This window comes from Hyla sarda, chromosome 4 (genome assembly GCF_029499605.1).
Source record: "Hyla sarda isolate aHylSar1 chromosome 4, aHylSar1.hap1, whole genome shotgun sequence".
Lineage (NCBI taxonomy): Eukaryota > Metazoa > Chordata > Amphibia > Anura > Hylidae > Hyla > Hyla sarda.
This window is the reverse complement of record NC_079192.1, coordinates 121,646,219-121,668,352: the sequence shown is the minus strand read 5'-3', so window position 1 is coordinate 121,668,352 and position 22,134 is coordinate 121,646,219. Positions and strand designations below refer to the sequence as shown.

The 22,134-nt window shown below is 43.1% G+C and overlaps 2 protein-coding genes across 2 annotated transcripts in view; one reads left to right on the top strand and one right to left on the bottom strand.

Annotated features, from left to right (window-relative positions):
• Positions 1 to 3,812: 3,812 nt before the first annotated feature.
• LOC130368384 (mesoderm posterior protein 2-like) overlaps positions 3,813 to 22,134 on the top strand; it is a 33,403-nt gene continuing 15,081 nt past the window's right edge. The window contains exon 1 of the mRNA XM_056571962.1: positions 3,813 to 3,949. Within this exon, the coding sequence (XP_056427937.1) occupies positions 3,942 to 3,949 (8 nt within the window). The 5' untranslated portion in view covers positions 3,813 to 3,941. The remainder of the gene's footprint in view (positions 3,950 to 22,134) is intronic.
• On the bottom strand, positions 4,246 to 8,053 carry LOC130368379 (uncharacterized). Its single transcript, XM_056571945.1, has 2 exons — positions 6,195 to 8,053; positions 4,246 to 6,146 (listed from the first exon to the last, which is right to left on the bottom strand). Exons 1-2 carry the CDS (start codon positions 6,579 to 6,581, stop codon positions 5,217 to 5,219), a joined length of 1,317 nt encoding a protein of 438 aa, XP_056427920.1. The 5' UTR covers positions 6,582 to 8,053; the 3' UTR covers positions 4,246 to 5,216.

The following is a 22,134-nucleotide window of genomic DNA, read 5'->3' as shown; positions in this document are numbered from 1 at the left end:
GAAAACTTTATTTATTTTTAAACAAAGAAATATTTTTTTTATTTACCATAGGGATTGCAATAGTAAAAATAAGTTTTAATGAGAGTGCCCATTTAACACAGTATTTCCCAACCTAGTGCTCCTAGCTGTTTTAACCCCTTAACGACCAAGGACGTATATTTACGTCCTTGGCCGGCTCCCGTGATATAACGCGGGGTCACGCGGTGATCCCGCGTCATATCGGGTCGGTCCCGGCATGTAACTGAAGCCGGGACCCGGGGCTAATAGCTCGTGGCAGCAATCGCGGTGCCGCGAGCTATTAACCCTTTAGACGCGGCATTCAAAGTTGAACGCCGCGTCTAAAGCGAAAGTAAAAACTTTCCGGCTGCTCAGTGGGGCTGATAGGGACCACCGCAAGGGAAAATGCGGTGTCCAGATCAGCTGGGACGCGGGCGAAGGTCCTCTTACCTGCCTCCGGCGTGTCTCCTCGGCGATTGGTTGCTCCAAGCCTGAGATGCAGACTTGAGCAATCAACCGCCGATAACACTGATCAATGCAAAGCTATGGCTTTTCAGTAAACAGTGCTGGCAATCAGTGTATGCAATGTTATAGCCCCCTATGGGAGCTAAAACACTGCAAAAAAAAAAAGTGTAAAAAAAAAGTTAATAAATGTCATTTAACCCTTTCCCTGATAAAAGTTTGAATCACCCCCCTTTTCCCATAAAAAAACACCAATAAAAATAAATATAAATAAAAATAAATATGTGGTATCGTCGCGTGCATAAATGTCCAAATTATAAAAATATATCATTAATTAAACCACACAGTCAATGGCGTATGCGCAAAAAAATTCCAAATTCCAAAATAACGTATTTTTGCGATCAAAAAGTCCGATCAATACAAAAATGGTACCGCTAAAAACTTCAGATCACGGCGCAAAAAATTAGCCCTCATACCGCCTCATAGGCAGAAAAATAAAAAAGTTATAGGGGTCAGAAAATGACAATTTTAAAGGTATAAATTTCCGTGCATGTAGTTATGATTTTTTCCAGAAGTACGACAAAATCAAACCTATATAAGTAGGGTATCATTTTAATCGTATGGATCTACAGAATAAAGATAAGATGTCATTTTTACTGAAAAATGTACTACATAGAAACGGAAGCCCCCAAAAATTACAAAATGGCGTTTTTTTCTTCAATTTCGTCGCACAATGATTTTTTTCCATTACGCTGTAGATTTTTGGGTAAAATTACTGATGTCACTGCAAAGTAGAATTGGTGGCGCAAAAAATAAGCCATCATTTGGATTTTTAGGTGCAAAATTGAAAGGGTCATGATTTTTCAAAGTGAGGAGGAAAAAACGAAAGTGCAAAAACCAAAAAACCCTGCGTCCTTAAGGGGTTAAAACTACAACTCCCAACATGCCTGGACAGCCAAAGGCTGTCCAGGCATGCTGGGAGTTGTAGTTTGTAACCATCGTTGCCTTACAAACTGTTGAAATCCAGATGTCGGGGGAGAATCCAGAGGCTCCCATACACACGTTACGAACTGTGAGCGCACTGGAGGGAATATATACAGTATCTTGTAAAAACTGTATCATATTTGACACTGCTGTGGATTTCTTGCCTAGAAATATAAAAGTAGAATTTTGCATTATATTAGAATGGTTTGTGTGGCGGGCTTTTGTGCATTTATTCAGTGACTGTTAGAAAATGACAGCAGTCATTAAAGCGATGTGATCCCTGATGGCACATGCTGGTGTCAGGTATAGAGAAGCATGGCACATATATAAGGACACTGCAGGTTATTTATACACAGACTACGAGTTCAGGGCAGTTATCTTGGAAGTGAGACTTTGTCACAAGGCGCACAGTGGGAGGCCGAGCCAGGCACATGTGCAAACATTGTTCAGCATAAGGCGTGAAATGGTCACACTTCAAGAAGGGCAGCGACTTGTGCCAAGAAGGTTAAATGGAAGCCACCAGACAGCAACTCTATAAACTCTGTGTCCCCTACAGAGAGGTTTATGGAGTATATATCCCATATAAATTGTGTAGCACCTACCATGGTAGCCATTAATAGGCACATGCCAGTAGGGCTAGTATTAGTCAGTGATCATGCTGGTTACCACTGCTTCCTAAAGCGCCTTCTACTGTCCAGGAATGTTTTTGGCTCTGATTGGAAGAGCAACTGAAAAAATTCATGAAGTCTGATGGATTTGTCAATAGATAGTTAACAGTAATAATGCATTAATTCGTTTTTTACTGAAATTTCCCTTAAATGACCTGATTTTCTTTTTTCCGGCTTTTCACCTTGAAACTGCTATTGTTTAAAGGGTTTTGCTCACAAAAGACCAGATGGAGAATGGGTGTCTGATTGACAGGTGTCCAACCACTGGGACCCCCATCAATAACAATAATGGGGACATCGTATCCCCCATGTGGTGGGTTTGAGACATGCATGTTGCAGCTCCAGTTAACACTATGGGGGGAGATTTATCAAAACCTGTGCAGAGGCAAAGTTGCCCAGTTGCCCATAGCAACCAATCAGATCGCTTCTTTCATTTTGCATAAGCCTTGTTAAGTAAGAAGAAAGCTGATTGGTTGCTATGGGCACCTGGGCAACTTTGCCTCTGCACAGGTTTTGATAAATCTCCCCCTATAAGCTGTAGAAAGCATCTAACTCATAGGGGGAGATTTATCAAAGGATTTAGACAGTTTTTTCCTGTCTAAATTTGTCTCACAGAAAGTCGCAGTCTAAATATGTGCGACTTTTGCTCTAGAGGATTTTTAGAAATATTTTTTTAGAGGATATTTATCAAAGCTGTCTATGTCCCGCATCAATATAGACCAAACTACAGAGGGTTAGGCCGGTCTATTGTGCACATAATTTATCAAAAGTCGCACAACTCTTGATAAATTCTGTGCACAGACTTCGGGTTCTATGCTTTAGACTGTATTTAAACCTGCTCCAACATGGTCTGACATTTCGGAGTACTTTCAGCCAATACGACTTGTCACTGAAAAGTCGCTTTTGATAAATTCAGCACCAATGCATTTTCCAATACATTACAGTCTAAAATTGTAAGCGCTGCGGAATCTGTAGGCGCTATATAAATAAAATTATTATCAAAATTATTATTATTAAAATAGACTAGACTGCATCATATTCAAAAAATCCTCTAGAGCAAAAGTCGCAAAAAAGTCGCACATATTTAGACTGCGACTTTCTGTGCGACAAATTTAGACAGGAAAAACCAGTCTAAATCCTTTGATAAATATCCCCCAGTGTATTCTAGTCTATTTTAGATGGAAAATGCATTGGTGCTGAATTTATCAAAAGCGACTTTTCAGCGACAAGTCGCATCGGCCGAAATGTCAGACCATGTTGGAGCAGGTTTAAATACAGTCTAAAGCATAGATCACAAAGTCTGTGCACAGAATTTATCAAGAGCCGTGTGCCTTTTGATAAATTATGCGCACAATAGACCGGACTAATCCTCTGTAGTTTGGTTTATATTGATGCGGGAAATAGACAGCATGCATGCCCCTTTGCTACTACATGTAGGATATGGGTCCCATTCTCATTATTGATGAAGGTCCTAAAAGTAGTTCTGTTTGTTTAAAGCAGCTAATAATGTAAAAAAAAAAGAAAAACTTAAAGGGGTACTCTGGTGGAAAAAATTATTTCATATCAATTGGCTCCAGAAAGTCAAACAGATTATTATTTTTTTTTTAAACTGTCATTTTTATTAAACAGTATTACCGTACATGCAAAGCTCATAAACAAGATAATACACACTAATATAGTACCAATGAGCATGACAATACAATATCAGTTCACATTTTTATCCCCTTACTCCACCCACCCCCAGTGTTGCAGGGGAAGAAGAGAAGAAAAAAAAAAAAGGAAGATTATTTATATGTTCAGCAATCAAATTTTTCAATCCAGTGTACCCAGATGTTTTTGTAAGTAGAAATCTTATTCCTTTTGATATATATATACCGTATTTTTCGTCCTATAGGATGCACCGGCGTATAAGACGCACCCAATTTATAGGTGCAAAATCTAAAAAAATTAAGATTTTGAACCCAATAGTGGTCTTCAACCTGCGGACCTCCATATGTTGCAAAACTACAACTCCCAGCATGCCCGGACAGCCGTTGGCTGTCCAGGCATGCTGGGAGTTGTAGTTTTGCAACATCTGGAGGTCCGCAGATTGAAGACCACTGCATAGGAGGTAATACTCACGTGTCCCCGCCGCTCCGGACCCGTCACCGCTGTCCTGGATGTCGCTCCATCGCTGTCGCCGTGCCCTGGATGTCGCTCCGGAACGTCTCTGCTGCCGGTTGGGTATCCTCGCTCTCCGTCGCCGCCATCACGTCATTACGCACGCCGACGCACGTACGTGATGACGAGGAAGGAGAAATCGCGCCGGCCATACAGAGGATCCCTGAACGGAGAAGACACCGAGGAGGCAGGTAAGGTCCCTCCCGGTGTCCTGTAAGCACTAACCCGGCTATTAAGTCGGGCTGTTCGGGACTGTAAGGAGATCTGATCTTATCTAAGTACCCCTGGTACCGAACTTCGGTGGTTAGCTTGATTTAAGTCTTTATCTGGATCCAGGAGAATGAATCTACCAGAAATAACACGTAACAACAGTTTGTCTGGTCAAATTCACTCTAGTTTATTCAGTAGTCCGTAAGCACATAATATAGGGGGGGGGGGGTTGCACCCCTCCTTCCGTCACTCAAATATTTGGTATAATCTCTAGCCTATAATATTAGGTATACGGAGGTTTCTGAGAGAATTCATGGGAGAGACAGATGATCGAGAAAGCCATAACACATGTAAGAATAGGAAGTCCTAATATGGTTAATTAACCTTCGCGGCTACATTCCGAGCAAAGAGATAACATTAAATGCTGACAGGATAAAGACACTGTGTGATGGGTACATACAATACAGTAACCCCTTCAATCCCCTCTTAGAACCTTATATTATTTTATACTATACGGTTCTCCTTTTTTTACCTTCCTTTCTCTGTAGAGTTTTAGGTATTGCATGTATCCACTGGGTGTAGTGTCTTCATTAGCCAATGAGGGCGTGGCCTGGTAAAATGTGGCCGTGGCATTGGCGACTCCCTTTTCTAGCCACTTCATAATACATGGTATCACACATAGAGAAAATGCAGCAATAACTATAATGATTACAAAAATTATAATAGCTAATTGTGTTAATCATGTTTCCAGTTAGTAAACCATCCAAAATATTGATCCCAGGGATCTGTAATACCTGAGTTCTTTTTTAGTTCGGCAGACAGGTCCTCTAACTTTTGTATTGCAATAGTTACTTTACCATTGGGACCAGTGTTGTTAGGTATGAAGGTGCAGCATGATGTAGGATCCACAAGCACTTTGCACACCCCACCTTTTTCTGCCAGAATCATATCTAAGACCATTCTGTTCTGAAATGTCATAATGGAATCAGCTTGGAGCTGCTCTGCAACACCTCGTAACGCATCCCTTGTGTAGTTTACAAACCTTTGTTGATTATAGTAAATGTAATTAATCCAGTCTACATTTTTGTTCACAGTGATTATAGAAAGGATAGATTCAAAGCCCGCAGCGACTTGACTCCTGGCTTTGAACTCATCAGGGACCCCTCTTGGGACCCCTATTGTGTCTATGTATACATGTGGATCGAAGCTACCTGCAGGTGTTGACCTCTTTATCCTTTTTGTGGCAGAGTTTACGTGTTCTCCCCCTTCTGTGAATATGTGAATGTTCATAATGGCTTTAGCTAGAGCACACTCTCCTTTCCACTTGCCCTCTAGCTTGAACCTTATTCTACCATCGCCACAGATCCAGTAAATGTCACCTATTGAAAAAACTTGGTTCTGAGTGAGTGACACTTCTACAGAGCTATAACTAGCACAATATCCCTTTGTAAAGTTCTTTCTATTGACACCTTCCTTTTCTCCCCTATAGCATGTGTAATTCCCTGGGTATATGTGTATACCTGCCCCTGAGTGTGGGGTCTCTGTTAGCAAAGGGTATTTCATTTTCCAGGTTCCGCAATAAGTGTCATTATTAGAAATTAACTGCCAGAACTCATGGAGACTTTCGCTTAGTTGGGGGTCAGGGCTGTCTGCCCCCGTTTGTACCTCTTCTTCGCCTAGTTGGGGGTCAGGGCTGTCTGCCCCCGTTTGTACCCCTTTTCCGCCTTTTTCGAGGTCAAGGCTGTCTGCCTCCGTTAGTACCTCTCTTTTCTTTAACAGCTTGATCCTTGTGGCGTGGATCCAGGTGGGTGACTGCTCAGTGAGGACTGCTGTTCTGGTGATGGCCTCGGTGGGTTGTCCGTAGATGAAGCTCCCCGGCTTCTTTCCCTTCTGGAGGGCCTTGACAATCACCTGGTCTCCTACCCGGAATGGGTGAGTTGGTTCCTGTGGAAGAGAGGGAGATTTACAAGCAACTTTTTCTTCAGTTTTACTGAGGACCTTGATCAGATTAATAACATACTCATCTCTGATCAGGTCCAAATCCCCTTCCTGTATCACTAGGGGGCGCTGTGCCCAGGGTGTAGGGAAGGGCCTACCCATTAGAATTTCTAAATGGTGACAACCCTAGCTTCTTATTAGGTGTCATTCTGATCTCTGCAAGTATTATGGGCAGGATTTGTTTCCATTTTTCAAATGTTGTCTTTCACTGTTCTGTTCATCCGTTCCACGACCCCTGAACTCTCTGGGTGATATGGAATATGGAATTTCCACTCCACCTGTAACAGTCTTACTATGTCCTTGTTGAGCTTTGAGGTAAAGGCCGGCCCACGGTCTGATTCAATGACCAGAGGACGGCCCCACCTTGGGACTATCTGTTGGGTCAGGATTTTGGCTGTAGTTTTAGCATCCTCTGACTTTGTAGGAAAGACTTCTGGCCATCTGGAGAACATGTCCACTATCACTAATGCATATTCCTGTTTTCCTTTTGTTTTAGGTATATGCGTGTAATCCACCTGCAAGTGAGTGAATGGTGTAGTGGGGTAGTCAAGGTGTTGGTGAGGAATTATCAATGGGTTGTTAGGATTGTTTCTCAAACATGTGATGCATCTGTGTATGTAGTCTGTGACTAACTGCTTGGCATCAGTGATGTGGAAACATCAGTAGAGAGACTCAAGGTTGTGAAGGGAAAAGCATGTGAAGCAGTGTGAGGACTGTAGGATTAGCAGAGCTGAAACTGTATAAAAATGTGCAATGAAGACAGATGCGTTGTGTTTTGGTAGGCACGGCTTCCCCTCTTTGCAGATCAATCCTGTTTTTGGATTTTTCTGCAAAATTGGATAGCACCAATCTTTGTGCTGACATGTGCTGTGTATGTACACCTTTGAGTAAGCCTACAACATCATGTGTGGTGTGCAGGAAGGTCAAGTGTCCCAATGTAATAGGAGTTGTCAGTTCTACCATCATTGCACAGGCTGCAAGGGAACGCAGACATGCCGGCATCCCCTGTACAGAGGTGGGCATCACCTTTGAGAAAAATGCACAAGGACGTAACTTGCCTCCATGTTCTTGTGTCAGTACCCCCGCCATGGTTTTACAATTTTGGTGTGCAAACATGTGAAAAGGCATTTTATAGTCAGGGAGGCCAAGCCCCGGACTCGACATGAGTGAACATTTCAAATAATCAAATGCATCATACATTCCAGGAGACCATTTCACCAAATCTGGACTCTGTTCCAGAGTGGTTTGCCTCAGAACATTGTCATAGTAGGAGCAATCAGGGATCCATTGTCTACAGTAGTTTATCATACCAAGGAAGGAAAGCATTTCTTTCTTGGTGTGCGGGGTTACCATGCCCGCAATAGACTTGACCCTTTCTGTGCTGATTCTCCTTTCTCCCTTCGTGAGGACAAACCCTAAATATTTCACCTGCGTTTTACACCATTGCATTTTCTTAAGTGCCACTTTGTGACCACATCCTGATAACCATTGTAACAGTGATAAACCATCCTGAATGCTGGCCTCCGCTGACATGCTACATAACAACAAATCATCGACATATTGCAGCAGCACAGAACCTTGGGAGGGGTACCATGGTTTTAATGTGGCTTGGAGGACTATGCTGTACACAACAGGTGAATCAGCATATCCCTGGGGCATTCTGCACCCGGTCAGTTGACGTCCGTCAAAGGAAAAAGCAAAAAGTGGTCTGGTCACCTTATCAACTGGGATAGAAAAGAAAGCATTCTTCAGATCTATCGCACTGAAATAGACAGCGTCTGCAGGAATGGCAGAAAGAAGTGAATTGACATCTGGGACAATAGGAGCAATAGGCACAATGATGTTGTTTATTGCCCTCAAATCCTGTACAAAGCGGGTAGTACCATCTGCCTTTGTCACTGGATTGACGGGCGTGCTGTAGGGTAAAATCACCTCTTCCATGATTCCTTTTTCTAGGAATTCTTCTATCATTGACCTAAGTTCATCAAGTTTTTCTCTTGAAAGAGGGTATTGTTTCTGATATACAGGTGTACTGCCTTCCCTTAGGGTAGCTTTGTATGGTGTGCAATCAATGAGCCCTGTGTCATAGTCCCCATTTGCCCACAGTGATGGGTCTATGTCCCCTAGCTCTGGGTGTTCCTGTATGTTTGTAAAAATCAGTGGAGTTACAATGGGCAAAGCATCAGAGTATATACTGATACCGTTGTATTCAACTGTGAGCTGCAATCCCAGCTTTACAAACAGATCTCTCCCAAGAAGACTCACGGGGCACTCAGGTATAATGCTCAAAGTGTGATCTGTAATGTATTCCCTGTCAATGGTCTCTAGATCTATGGGCTTTTTATAAGATGCTGTCCTGCTGTTAGAAAAGGGGAAAACATTTTAACTTCTTCACTTACTTCTTGTTTATCAGACATACTGCGGGTCTGGACCCCCCCACTAGTAACTCCTTGAGCACCAGCGTCCTTATCTCTTCCTGCAGCTCCCCTCCCTCCTGCTAAAGGTTGTGGCTGGGGAGCTCTCCTAGTTATGACTGCTGTGACTGCATCTTCTTCATCTGGAGTCAACACTGGGTACTGAGGCACTACTGGAGGGGGTCTGTTATACGGTGAAGGGGGTGGTGGTGGAAATTTCTGGTCTCTCCCTTTCAAACTTATTTCTTTTTCTATCTCATGAAGGGACCTATCATCTTTGGGACAGCTGTGGTTCTTATTCCTTTTCTTATTACCTGCATCATACCAATGGGGGGCTATTTCTAGCCACTGTTCCCCTCCCTTGGACATATAATCCATGTCCCAGGAAGGGTTCGCATCGAAATGCGGCCAGGCTGCCTTATCACCCAGACATAGTCCTTTGACCATATCCATATGAAACACACTATTGTCACCGTCTCTGGGGATTGGATCTGCAGCATCCATTACCTCAGTCCAGCCTGCTAAATCGTCTACCCATGGATTGATCAGGTAATAGTTTTTTTTGGACTAACACGGGCTACATAACATTTGCAAGTTTCCCCTGGCTCTGGTTTAGGGTACTTAGTTTTAGAGCCTTTTGCTCCCATGTTAGTATGTTTGGTTTTGGAGTGTGATCATACAATCACTGTCAGGACTGGCTGTATTGAACCGCAAAGGCTCCGACAATTCCTGTCAACTGATCAGCGGACTCGTGTCTTAATGTTTGCTCACTCTCCCAAAACTCCTATCGACTAGTGCTGTTTTGAGCCGCCACTTGCGTTCACCGGTCTCTGGGTCAACAGATTCTCTCCTAGCCAGAGGGGTGGGGCGTCTTGCTGCTCTCCACAACGCATGCAATTTTACACAGTCAATGATGTTAGTACAAAAAAAATCACAGTGAGATTTGACCGTACACTTACCACCCGGTCAATGTCTCACACAAACAAATGATCTAATCATTTCTAAAATTTCTTATTATTACAAACTACATATATATATATAAGAGTTAAATCAAGCTTGTAACCTTCTGTTCCCCGAACAGCTTCTTTTAGTTTTAAGTGCACTTATCTCTGACTAAGGTGATATGGGGCTCCCGGAGCACCTCTTATAATTACCAACGACTCCGTGAGCCTTTGTCTATTGTGTCCCTGACACTCTGTGTCCCAGACACAGCAACCCCCTGAAGTTTCTAAGTAAATGGTTCTACTTACTTGGATCGAGACGCTGTCAGTGCCCTCGGATCAGACAGAGGATAAAACAGATATCCCTCATATGGATCCGGGGATGACTTTCTCGACCCCGGACTGAGCCCCCAGATTGTAAGGAGATCTGATCTTATCTAAGTACCCCTGGTACCGAACTTCGGTGGTTAGCTTGATTTAAGTCTTTATCTGGATCCAGGAGAATGAATCTACCAGAAATAACACGTAACAACAGTTTGTCTGGTCAAATTCACTCTAGTTTATTCAGTAGTTCGTAAGCACATAATATAGGGGGGGGGGTTGCACCCCTCCTTCCGTCACTCAAATATTTGGTATAATCTCTAGCCTATAATATTAGGTATACGGAGGTTTCTGAGAGAATTCATGGGAGAGACAGATGATCGAGAAAGCCATAACACATGTAAGAATAGGAAGTCCTAATATGGTTAATTAACCTTCGCGGCTACATTCCGAGCAAAGAGATAACATTAAATGCTGACAGGATAAAGACACTGTGTGATGGATACATACAATACAGTAACCCCTTCAGGGACCGCCGCGGTGAAATCGCGGCGGTCCCGAACAGCCCGACTGAACAGCCGGGTTAGTGTCACTTTCCCTTCAGACGCGGCGGTCAGCTTTGATCGCTGCGTCTGAAGGGTTAATACAGGGCATCACCGCGATCGGTGATGTCCTGTATTAGCCGCAGGTCCCGGACGTTGATGGCCGCAGGGACCACCGCGAAAGGGGTGTATTCGCCATATAAGACGCACCGACTTTTTCCCCCCAGTTTTGGGGAAGAAAAAGTGCGTCTTATACGGCGAAAAATACGGTATATAGCCCTTTCCAAACCTAAAGAATATTTTATCTTGTAAATGAGTTGAGCCAATGTTGGAGGAGCACTGGACTTCCAGGATTGAGCAAGCTGTTTCCTTGCTGCATATAAAATCTGTCCCAATGCAATCTTATGATTAGAACTAATTGATAAGGCATCTAAATATCCAAGGATACAGATTCCTAGGTCCTTGGGAATGTCAATATTATATAGATTTTTTATAAATCCCAAGATAGAGTTCCAGTACTCCTCCAAACAGGTACAGCTCCATAGCACATGCATTAAATTGGCATCAGGCAAAAAACATCTAGGACAGTTGGAGTCTCATTTTAGACCAATTTTACAAAGGAAAGATGGTGTTTGATATGTTCTATATAAAATATATATTTGTGACAACCGTCCACTCTCAGCTAAACTTTGTTTGGGAACTGCTTTTAAAACTGTCCCACTGTTCAGAAGTTACATTGTGGTAGAGGCTGTGAGATGCAGGGCAGATGGAATTACCCTAGGGGCAGATGGCATTAACCCCTTGTATTTGTGATGCCAGGGTGTGGTTTATCCACAATACCACCCGAAGGTATACCGCTGGATCCTGTACTAGGCACGGGGGCAATAATGACTCCGACGTCAAGTTACACACAACGGTAGCTTTACTGAGTGACAGATGGAACAGTCTATACAGCTTAGCTAGGCCCACGGAGGTGACCAGTGACCTCAGAGACCTCAGGGCTTGCTGGGACTTGCAGTAGATTTGGGCAATTTTAGTGCAGGCCACTCACAGTGCTGTAGTTGTAGCTTACTTGTAGAATTGTGGCTGCTGGACTGACTTAAGGCCTCCTATGGACTCCAGACACATCTAGGACTTGACTGCACTGCAACTCAGCAGAAAGAGAGCAAAGAGACTTCTCCCATGGATTTTATGGGGGAGTGGGGTCCCATTGGTCACCCTTAAGTCACCTCCTGGTTAACAATCACATGACAACTCACATGACAACTTGTGATCACATGTTAACCTCTCCTAACCTCTTGGGGACGCAGGGCCTATGGGTCCCAGTTGCTACTGGCAGCCAGGACCCACGGCTAGTGCCGGGCACAGTTGATCGGGCCGATGCCCGGCATTAACCTTTTAGACGCCGCAATCAGAGTTGATCACGGTGTCTAAAGCTAAAGTAAAAGAATCCCGGCAGCTCAGCGATGTCCCGATCAGATTACCGGATGACGGGAGGGTCCTCACCTGCCTCTCCGTTGTTCGATCGGCGATCTACTGCTCAATGCCTGCGCAGCAGAGCACCGGTTACACTGATCAGTGCTTTGCAATGATAAAAAAAAAAGTGTAACATTTTTTTTTATTAAAGTTCATTAACCCCTTCCCTATTAAAAGTTGAAATCACCCCCTTTTCCCATTTAAAAAAAAATAAAATAATGTAATAAAGAATAAAAATAATCATAGTCCAAAATTGTGCATTTTTGGTCACTTCATATACCATAAAAATATTAATAAAAAGCGATCAAAAAGTCCCATCAAAACAAAAAGGGTACCTATAAAAACTACAGATGACGGCGCAAAAAATTAGCCCTTATACCACCCCATTCACGGAAAAATAAAAAAGTTATAGGGGTCATAAGATGTCAATTTTAAACATACAAATTTTGGTGCATGTAGTTTATTATTTTTTTAAGTATTAAAATAAAATAAAACCTACATAATTTGGGTATCCTTGTAACCATATGGACTTGCAGAATAAAAATAAGTTGTCATTGTTACCAAATATTTGCACTGCGTAGAAATGGGAGCCCACAAAATTACAAAATGGCCTTTTTTTTATTTTATTTCACCCAACAAATACATTTTTTTGGGATTTGCCGCAGGTTATATTCTAAAATAATTCATTGCAAAGTACAATTGGTGACGCAAAAAAACAAGCCCTTAAATGGGTCTGTAGGTGCAAAATTTAAAGCGTTATGATATTTAGAAAGGAAGGAGGAAAAAACAAAAATGCAAAAACGAATATTTGCTGAGTCCTTAAGGTGAAAATAGGCTGAGTCCCTAAGGGGTTAAAGATACAACATTCTCATATACATTTCATAGGGGATAATATACAATTACAGTAGAACAGATGCAGGAGGGGCCCAGGGGACACTGCAGGGGGGATGCCTGACAGGGCTGCAAGAGTACAGGGTAACAACTCTTGAAATAATCTTGAAATAAAACCAGAAGATCTGGTTGTTGTAATTATTAAATTTAATTCTAGATCATTTTTGGTATATTAACCCCATAAAGACCCGGGGTTTTTCTGTTTTTGCATTTTCGTTTTTTCCTTCTTACCTTTAAAAATCATATCTCTTTCAATTTTGTGCCTAAAAATCCATATGATGGCTTATTTTTTGTGCCACCAACTCTACTTTGTTATGACATCAGTCATTTTACCCAAAAATCTAAGGCGAAACGGAAAACAAAATCATTGTGAGACAAAAAACGCCATTTTGTAACTTTTTGGGGGATTCCGTTTCTACACAGTACATTTTTCGGTAAAAATGACACCTTTTCTTTATTCTGTAGTTCAATACGATTAAAATGATACCCTACTTATATAGGTTTGATTTTGTCGTACTTTTGGAAAAAATCATAACTACATGCACGAAAATTAATACATTTAAAATTGTTCTCATCTGACCCCTATAACTTTTTTATTTTTCCGCATACGGCACGGTGTGAGGGATAATTTTTTGCGCCTTGATCTGAAGTTTTAATCGCTACCATTTTTGTTTTGATAGGACTTATTTTATTATATAAAAAGTGACCAAAAAGACACTATTTTGGACTTTGGAATTTTTTTGCGCGTACGCTATTGATCGTGCGGTTTAGTTAACGATATATTTTTTATAATTCGGACATTTACGCACGCAGCGATACCACATATGTTTATTTTTATTTACACAGTTTTTTTTATTAAATGGGAAAAGGGGGGTGATTCAAACTTTTATTAGGGAAGGGGTTAAATGATCTTTATTCACTTATTTTTTTTTTTTTTACTTTTTCTTTGCAATGTTATAGCTCACATAGGGGGCTATAACACTGCACACACTGATATTTTACATTGATCAGTGGTTTCTCATAGGAAACCATTGATCAATGATTCTGCCGCTTGACTGCTCATGCCTGGATCTCAGGCACTGAGCAGTCATTTGGCGATCGGACACCAGGAGGCAAGGTAGGGACCCTCCTGCTGTCCTGTAAGCTGTTCAAGATGCGGCGATTTCGCCGATGGCGATCTCGAAAAGCCCCCTGAGCTAACTGGCAATGGTTTACTTTCATTTTAGACGCGGCGTTCAACTTTGAACGCCGCGTCTAAAGGGTTAATAGCGTGCGGCACCGCGATCAGTGCCGCGCGCTATTAGCCATGGCCCCGCGTTATAGAACGGGAGCAGACTAATGACGTACCGGTACGTCATGGGTCCTTAAGGGGTTAAAGGAGATTTTCTTTATTCAGCATCAATAGCGTGTCTCAGTTGAATATATTGAATAAAATAAGGTTCGTGGAAGAGAAAACTCCTCTTGGAGTTCAGTAAACGACTTCAAGATTCCAAATTTAAACACATTTTTCAACCATAATATACCTGCTTTTTCCCACAATTCCAAACCAGTAAGCTTTCTAATTTCTACAAGAGAGGGATCATTCCATAAATGAGTTAATTGACAAAATTTACCTTTACCTCTTATTTGTTTTATTCTACTCCACACTTTATGTAGTCATTTTAAAGTAGGATATACAGGTTTTTGCAGTAAAAATGTTCCTCTCTCCAGAGTAATCAGAAGATTAGGGTTAGAAAAATAATAGCACAAAATAAGTTAAACAGATTTGTAAATGACTTCTATTAAAAAATTAATCTTTCTAGTACTTATCAGCTGCTGTATGCATCTCAGGAAGTTGAGTTGTTCTTTTCAGTCGGACCCCAGTGCTCTCTGCTGACACCTCTGTCCATGTCAGGAACTGTCCAGAGTAGGAGCAAATCCCCATAGCAAACCTCTCCTGCTCTGGACATTTCCTGACACGGACAGATGTGTCAGCAGAGAGCACTCTGGTCAGACTGAAAAAAACAAATCAACTTCCTCTGGAGCATACAGCAGCTGTTAAGTACTGGAAAGATTAAGATTTTTTTAATAGAAGTAATTTACACATCTTTTTAACTTTTTGCCACCAGTTGATTTAAAAAATAAATAAATAAATAAAAAAATATATATTTTCCACCGGAGTACCCCTTTAACAATCATATCTATTTGATGTATGGTAGTACAGTGGTCCCTAAATTTACAATATTAATTGGTTCTGGGACAACCATTGTATGTTGAAACCATTGTATGTTGAGACCAGAACTCTATGGAAACCTGGTAATTGGTTCTAAAGCCCCAAAATGTCATCCAAAAAAAGTAAAAAGTGAGAATTAAAGAAAAATAAGTAGATAACTAATATATATATAAAGCAAATCCTTACATATAAAAGTAAGAAAGATCTGCTGGGAGCTGTAATCACTGTCTATGTCAGTGTTTCCCAAGCAGGGAGCCTCCAGCTGTTGCAAAACTACAACTCCCAGCATGCCCGGACAGCCAAAGGCTGTCCAGGCAAGCTGGGAGTTGTAGTTTTGCAACAGCTGGGGGCACACTGCTTGGGAAACACTGGTCTATGTAGAGGACAGAGGCTTCTTCGGAGTCCTGTAGAGTACACGCAATGTCCTAAAAAAGTAACATGGAGCCGCCCTTACCTGGTGTCCAAAGGAGCAGCTAACCCTGGTACAGGTAAAGTGTACAGAACATGTAATACCTCTCTGTACTGTAGGGGGCGCTACCAGACATCAGTCAGTGCATACGCTTCAGTAATACAGGTGTTTTACCAGTGAATGCCCATTCTGATTGGTCAGTTCTCTCGGCCATTGACAAGTTTCACAGATCTGGACTGTCTTTGTCCAGATTGTCATTGTATGTTGAGTCTGGTTTCAACTTACAATGGTCCAGAAAAGACCACTGTATGTTGAAACTATTGTATGATCACTGTACTGTTTTCACATTTTCTCTTTTTTTATTTTTAAAAATCCAGTTTTTATGTTTCTTGTTCTTTCTAGACTATTCCTAAGCTATTTTGTGTGAGTCACCCAGCAAAAATCAGGCGAAAATGTAAACAAACCAAAACGGGTGCCTGTGATGGATATGATTTGTCAGTAAAAGTCAATGGGTATGTCTAGATAAGATGCACTGAAGGGAAACTGATGCTAGAACTGATCCCATTCATTTGCATGGGACAATTGACAATCATCCAGTGTCTCAATTTCAATGCCGGATGGTTGGACACGCCGGAGGGCATTCCCCTGTGTTCTCCTGTCCAGAAACAATGGAAACCGGATGCATACAACTGATGACAACTTGTCATCAGTTGTGGCATCAGTTGCGTGGAGATCTAGGCTGAGTTCACCTATGCCGGATACCGGACAAATGAGACCCCAGCCTTATAAAGGCAGATTTGGGAAATTTCCTCAGACCCATCCCAGTCAATGGTTGCACAATCCGCTGCAATTCTGCCCGGCTCAGACACATACAGTCCTACTTTTACACAAGAACAAGAGGCAAATTCAGTACTCATGAATTGGAAACACTATTGTTTAACTTCCTCCTACTACCAAAGAAAATAGTACACCTCAGCATAAAATGGTATTAAAATAAAAAATAAAAAATTCTATCATATGGGGGAATCTTCTCTAATTTTTATCTTCTTGATTTTTATTACAAGAAAGTAAAAAAAAAGTTCATTTACCTAGTTCCAGATGAAGTAGCTGTATAAATTTGATGCAGGTTGAATTATTCAGTCATCCAGGTAAAACAACCTATACTGGGGTACTCAACATTTTTAGTAAGGGTCGACCTCTTTATGTCTTCCATCAGGTGAAGATCTGAGCTGTATGCTTAGGCCTGGTTCACATCTAGAGACCGTACTGCCTTGCAAGAAGGAGGTGCTGCCTGTTGCAGAATATTATTATTGCCCTTATATTAAGTTGTAGGGTAAGATGAGCTACTGAAGTGTGAAATATGTAAATCTATGCCACACATCGTGTCCCTATATAAAATACTGTCACACATTGTACCCCCTGAATATAATACTGCCACACAATGTGCCCCTGAATATAATACTACTACATACATGACTTTGAATATAATAATCCATACACTTTGCCCCTGAATATATTACTGCCACAAACTGTACCTCCTAATATATAATACACTATGCCCCCAAATGTATTATTGCCACACACTATGCCCCTAAGTATAATGCTGCCACACACTGTACCCTTGAATATAATACTGTCACGCACTATGCCTCTGAACACAATACTGCCACACACTGTACCTCCTAAATATAATACTACCACACACTGTACCCCTGAATATGAAATACTGCCACACACTGTGTCCCTGAGTATAATACTTTAGAGAAAGTCACGTCACTCTCTAAGTAGGTGAGGGTGCCAAAGTAGGAGTCCCAATCCTTGATACAATATAAGAAAATACTTGGCACACCGTATGTAGAATTTTATCAGTGCAAATTTATTGAGCAATCCCATAATACATGTTACGTTTTGGTCCACTTAGGACCTTCATCAGACCGGATTGCTGCGGGGCTGGAGAGAAGAAATTGGTGAACTTCTGTCAGCCGTGTACTTCGGTAACGTGAAATGCGGCCTGTAGTTGCAGAAGGAAGGTCCTTCCTTCTACGACTACAGGCTGCATCTCCGTATATCATCAAGATATACCACAAGACATGTTTAAAGCAAATCACGGAAAATGTCATTAACAAATTCTTGAAAGACAGCTGGGGTGTTACAGAGGTCAATTGGCATTACGAGATATTCAAAGTGTCCATTACGGGTGTTAAAGGCTGTCTTCCATTTGTCTCCTTCACAAATTCGAATAAGATTCTCCAAAGATCCAATTTGGAGAAAATCTTGGCTCCTCAAAGACGATCAAAAAGTTCAGAAATTAGAGACAGAGGATATCGATTTTTGATCGTAATTTTGTTAAGTCCCCGGTAGGACGAAGAGAACCATCCTTCTTCCCGACAAAGAAGAAACCAGCTCCGGCTGGGGAGGAGGATTTACTGATGAAACCCTTATGGAGGTTCTCTTGGATATATTTAGCCATGGCTTCAGACTCTGGAACAGAAAAAAGGATAAATTCTTCCCCAGGGAGGCGAAGTCCCTGGCGTTAAGTCAATAGGACAGTGATAGGGATGATGTGGTGGAAGAATTTCAGCCGGCTTTTCACTGAATACATCAGAGTAGTCTTGATAAGGAAGAGGCAATCCCGGCATAGAGAAAGGTGTATTGATAGACTTAGGCAGGGTAGGCTCATGAAAGTGTTTTTGGCAAAAGAGTCCTCAACGGGTGACCTCACCAGACCTCCGGTTGAGGAGTGGAGTGTGACGTTGAAGCCAAGGAAGACCGAGAAGAAGCTCCGAAGTGCAATGTGGAAGCATGTAGAACTCAACTCTTTCCTTATGTAACACACCCACTTGCATAATGAGAGGTTCAGTGCGGAAAAGCACAGTACAGTTCAGTTTTTTTCCATTGACAGAGGAAATGTACATATGCTTAGCAAGCCGAGTCACTGGAACCCAATGTTTATGGACCAGGGAGGCATCAATGAAAACTCCAGCGGAACCAGAGTCCAAAATGCAGAAGTGGAGGAAGATGTCTTGGCTGGCGTATAAACTTGAACCGGCATGGTCAAACAAGGAGAGGTAGTATTCACAAACAGGGACGCCTCTCCCACGTGTCCTAGGTGCGAGCATTTCCCAAATGCTGAGGATGTATAGAACAGTCTTTAAGAAAGTGCTCCAGACTGGCACAATATAGACACAAATTCTCATCATGTCAACAGGATCTTTCCTGCAGCATTAGGCGAGACCGATCCACCTGCATTGACTCTTCGGCAGGAGACATAGGAGAGGGTAGAGGTGGACGCTGGAACACGAGTGCCAGACAAGGAAATCGCAGAGTACGGACAGGTACTCTTTCCAGACAAAGTTCTTCCTGTCTCTTGGCAAAACGCACATCAATTCGAGTGGCCAAATGGATAAGCTCACTCAGGGTAGGTGGAGGATCTTGTGCTGCAAGAGCATCCTTGATTCTACTAGACAGCCCTTTTTTGAAAGTACCACACGAGGCCTTGTTGTTCCAAGCCAGTTCAGAAGCAAGAGTGGGGAATTGATCCGCGTAGTCGCCTACTGAGGAGTTCCCTTGACTGAGATTCAGAAGTGCGGTCTCGGCCGAGGAGGCCCATGCAGGTTCTTCAAAGACATTGCGAAATTCAGAGAGAAAAACCTGCAGGTTAGAAGACACCGGATCATTACGATCCAGGAGAGGAGTATCCCAGGCCAGGGCTTTACTGAACAATAGACTGACCACAAACTCCACTTTAGCTCGCTCCGTTGGAAACTGATCAGCCATGAGCTCCAAATGCATAGAGCATTGAGTCATGAAGCCTCTACACAACTTAGGCTCTCTTTCATACTTCGAAAACAAGGGTAAACGAAGCTTGGATCCGGAAGGAGCTGCAGGCACAGGAGCAGGTTTGGCTGCTGTTGCTGCTGGTGGGTGGCTAGAAGCTGTTGCATCATGGCAGATAGTTGATTGAGTTGTTGCGCCTGAGGGGCTAACTGCTGTGACTGTTGAGCTACGACAGTGGAGAGATCCGTAACATCAGGCAGAGGCACCCCAACAGGATCCATGGCCGGATGTTACTGTAAGCAGCAAGGAAGTAGTAGATCCGCTGAGCCTGTGTGAATGATGGCTTGGGCCATGTCAGGGAGCGGAGTCTAAGGTGCCGCTGGTTTTCACCAGAGCCCACCGCAAAGCGCGAGGAACTTGCTGCGGCAGGCGGCACCCAGGTCGCTACCCCGTACATGCTACCCGACTCGTCCACACAGGCTGCTGAGGATAAAATGTGGTACAGGAGGGATACGGCAACTCATAGTCAGGATAGCAGAAGGTCAGGGCAGGCAGCACAGTAGCGAGAACAGGGACATAGAAAGAGGTCAGTAGGCAGGCTGTCAGGATCCGGATACTGTGAGGATACTGGTGGTGGATCCTCTGTGTCAGTGGGGTGATGACGTGTGCGGGTTGGACTTGCAGCGGCAGGTAACCCCCAGGTCGTTCCACCCGATAGCGACTCAACCCCAACTGACGGCTGAGACAGGCGCGGTACAAGGGATTAGGCAAGAGCAAGGTCGGACGTAGCAGAAGGTCAGGGCAGGCAGCAAGGATCGTAGTCAGGGGCAACGGCAGAGGGTCTGGAACACTGGCTTGGGACATACATCGCTTTCACTGGCACTGAGGCAACAAGATCCGGCAATGCTGGGAAGGGGAAGTGAGGTTTTTAGTGAGGGTACAGGTGTGAGCACTGATTGAGCCAGGCGCCAATCAGTGGCGCACTGGCCCTTTAAATCGCAGAGAGCCGGCACGCGCGCGCCCTAGGAAGCGGGGCCGCGCGCGCCGGGGCTGAGCCGTCGGGGAACAGGATGGGTGAGGTAACTGGGATGCGAGCCACGAGCGGGCGCGTCCCACTACGCGGGTCGCATCCTCGCCGGTAACACTGATGCAGCGCTCCCGGTCAGCGGGTCTGACCAGGGCGCTGCAAGAAGGTGAACACCGCGAGCGCTCCGGGGAGGAGCAGGGACCCGGAGCGCTCGGCGTAACAGGCAGCACAGGAGCAAAGTCAGGTCAAGGAGCAGGTAAGACAGGAACATGGTAAGGCAAGACACAAAAAAAACTTTCACTAGGGCACTGGGCACCCAAAGATCCGGCAAGAGGTAGAGGGAGGTGCACATACTAATAGAAAAGGAACAGGTGCAAACACTAATTAAGGGCGCACTGGCCCTTTAAATCTCAGAGCTTTGGCCTGTGGTGCTAGTTTGTTGACAAAAAGAACAAAAGAACATCCAATATAGGCAAACAAAAAATAATTAAATGTACTATAGCCCTCACTAGACTTGTTTAAAGCGTACCCGTCAGATCCAACAAATTAAAAAAAAATATATATCACTCAGTACCTAATCTTGACCATGTACATCTCATTTTTATGTGTCTAGCACCTTTATTTATTTATTTTATTACACTTTTAATTTGGAGGGGGCGGGGCCTCACTGTGCAGGTCTCCGCCCCCTCCCTCAGTTTGCTGTCTGCTCACATCTCCCCTAGCATTAGCAAAACTACAACTCCCAGCTTGTCCTCACTGACAGTAGCGGGACACAAGCTGACAGTGGGAGGATTTTTCCTCTAATCTGTGAGCCCTGTGCTAACAGCTGTCAATCAAGGAAGTGTGTCCATGACATAGGTTATGACACGTGGACACAGCAGGATTAGTATGTATCCAAGCAGGCGGGGGGGGGGGGGGCAGTTGTTTGATTGGCTTTTTCAGTATGAAAGACTGAAAATTTTCTAATGAAAGCAAATGCAAAAACTATTGGTTTTTCATGTTTTACAACATATCAAAAGTTTTTGTATCTGACAGTGCCCATTGAATGCAAAATAAGTAGCTTATTTTACTTTAGTGTATGGGCATCAGACATCACCCGGTGGTACATGGAGGGAGTTGATCAGAGTCTTGAGCAGGAGCATAAGGGAAAACGACAGACTGGTTTGCATCAGTGATGCTTCATCCGGTTCCTGAGGTTATCCCATTTATGGATATGTATAAATAGGATAGAGTGAACCCATTTCACCATGGCTACATAACAATATATGAATAGACTGGTTATAAGCATATGTATCACAAAATAAGAGCGATTCATGAGAACGAGCATAGATCATTGCGTTCATTAAGACCCAATGGCCCTAGCGCATTTAAAGGGGTACTCCGGTGGTAAACATTTTTGTTTTAGATCAACTGGTTCCAGAAAGTTAAACAGATAAGTAAATTACTTCTATTTACTTATCAGCTGCTTTATACTACAGAGGAAGTTCTTCTCTTTTTAAATTTCTTTTCTGTCTGACCACAGTGCTCTCTGCTGACACCTCTGTCCATGTCAGGAACTGTCCAGAGCAGGAGCAAATCCCCATAGCAAACCTCTCCTGCTCTGAACAGTTCCTGACATGCACAGAGGTGTCAGCAGAGAGCACTG

What these genes read in the sequence shown, in the direction of transcription:
- LOC130368379 (XM_056571945.1), bottom strand. Translation starts at nt 6,581, where the DNA reads ATGGGTAGGCCCTTCCCTACACCCTGGGCACAGCGCCCCCTAGTGATA. An exon ending in TCGAAAAAGGCGGAAAAGGG is followed by an intron (nt 6,147 to 6,194) that starts GTACAAACGGGG and finishes GGCGAAGAAGAG; the next exon opens with GTACAAACGGGGGCAGACAG.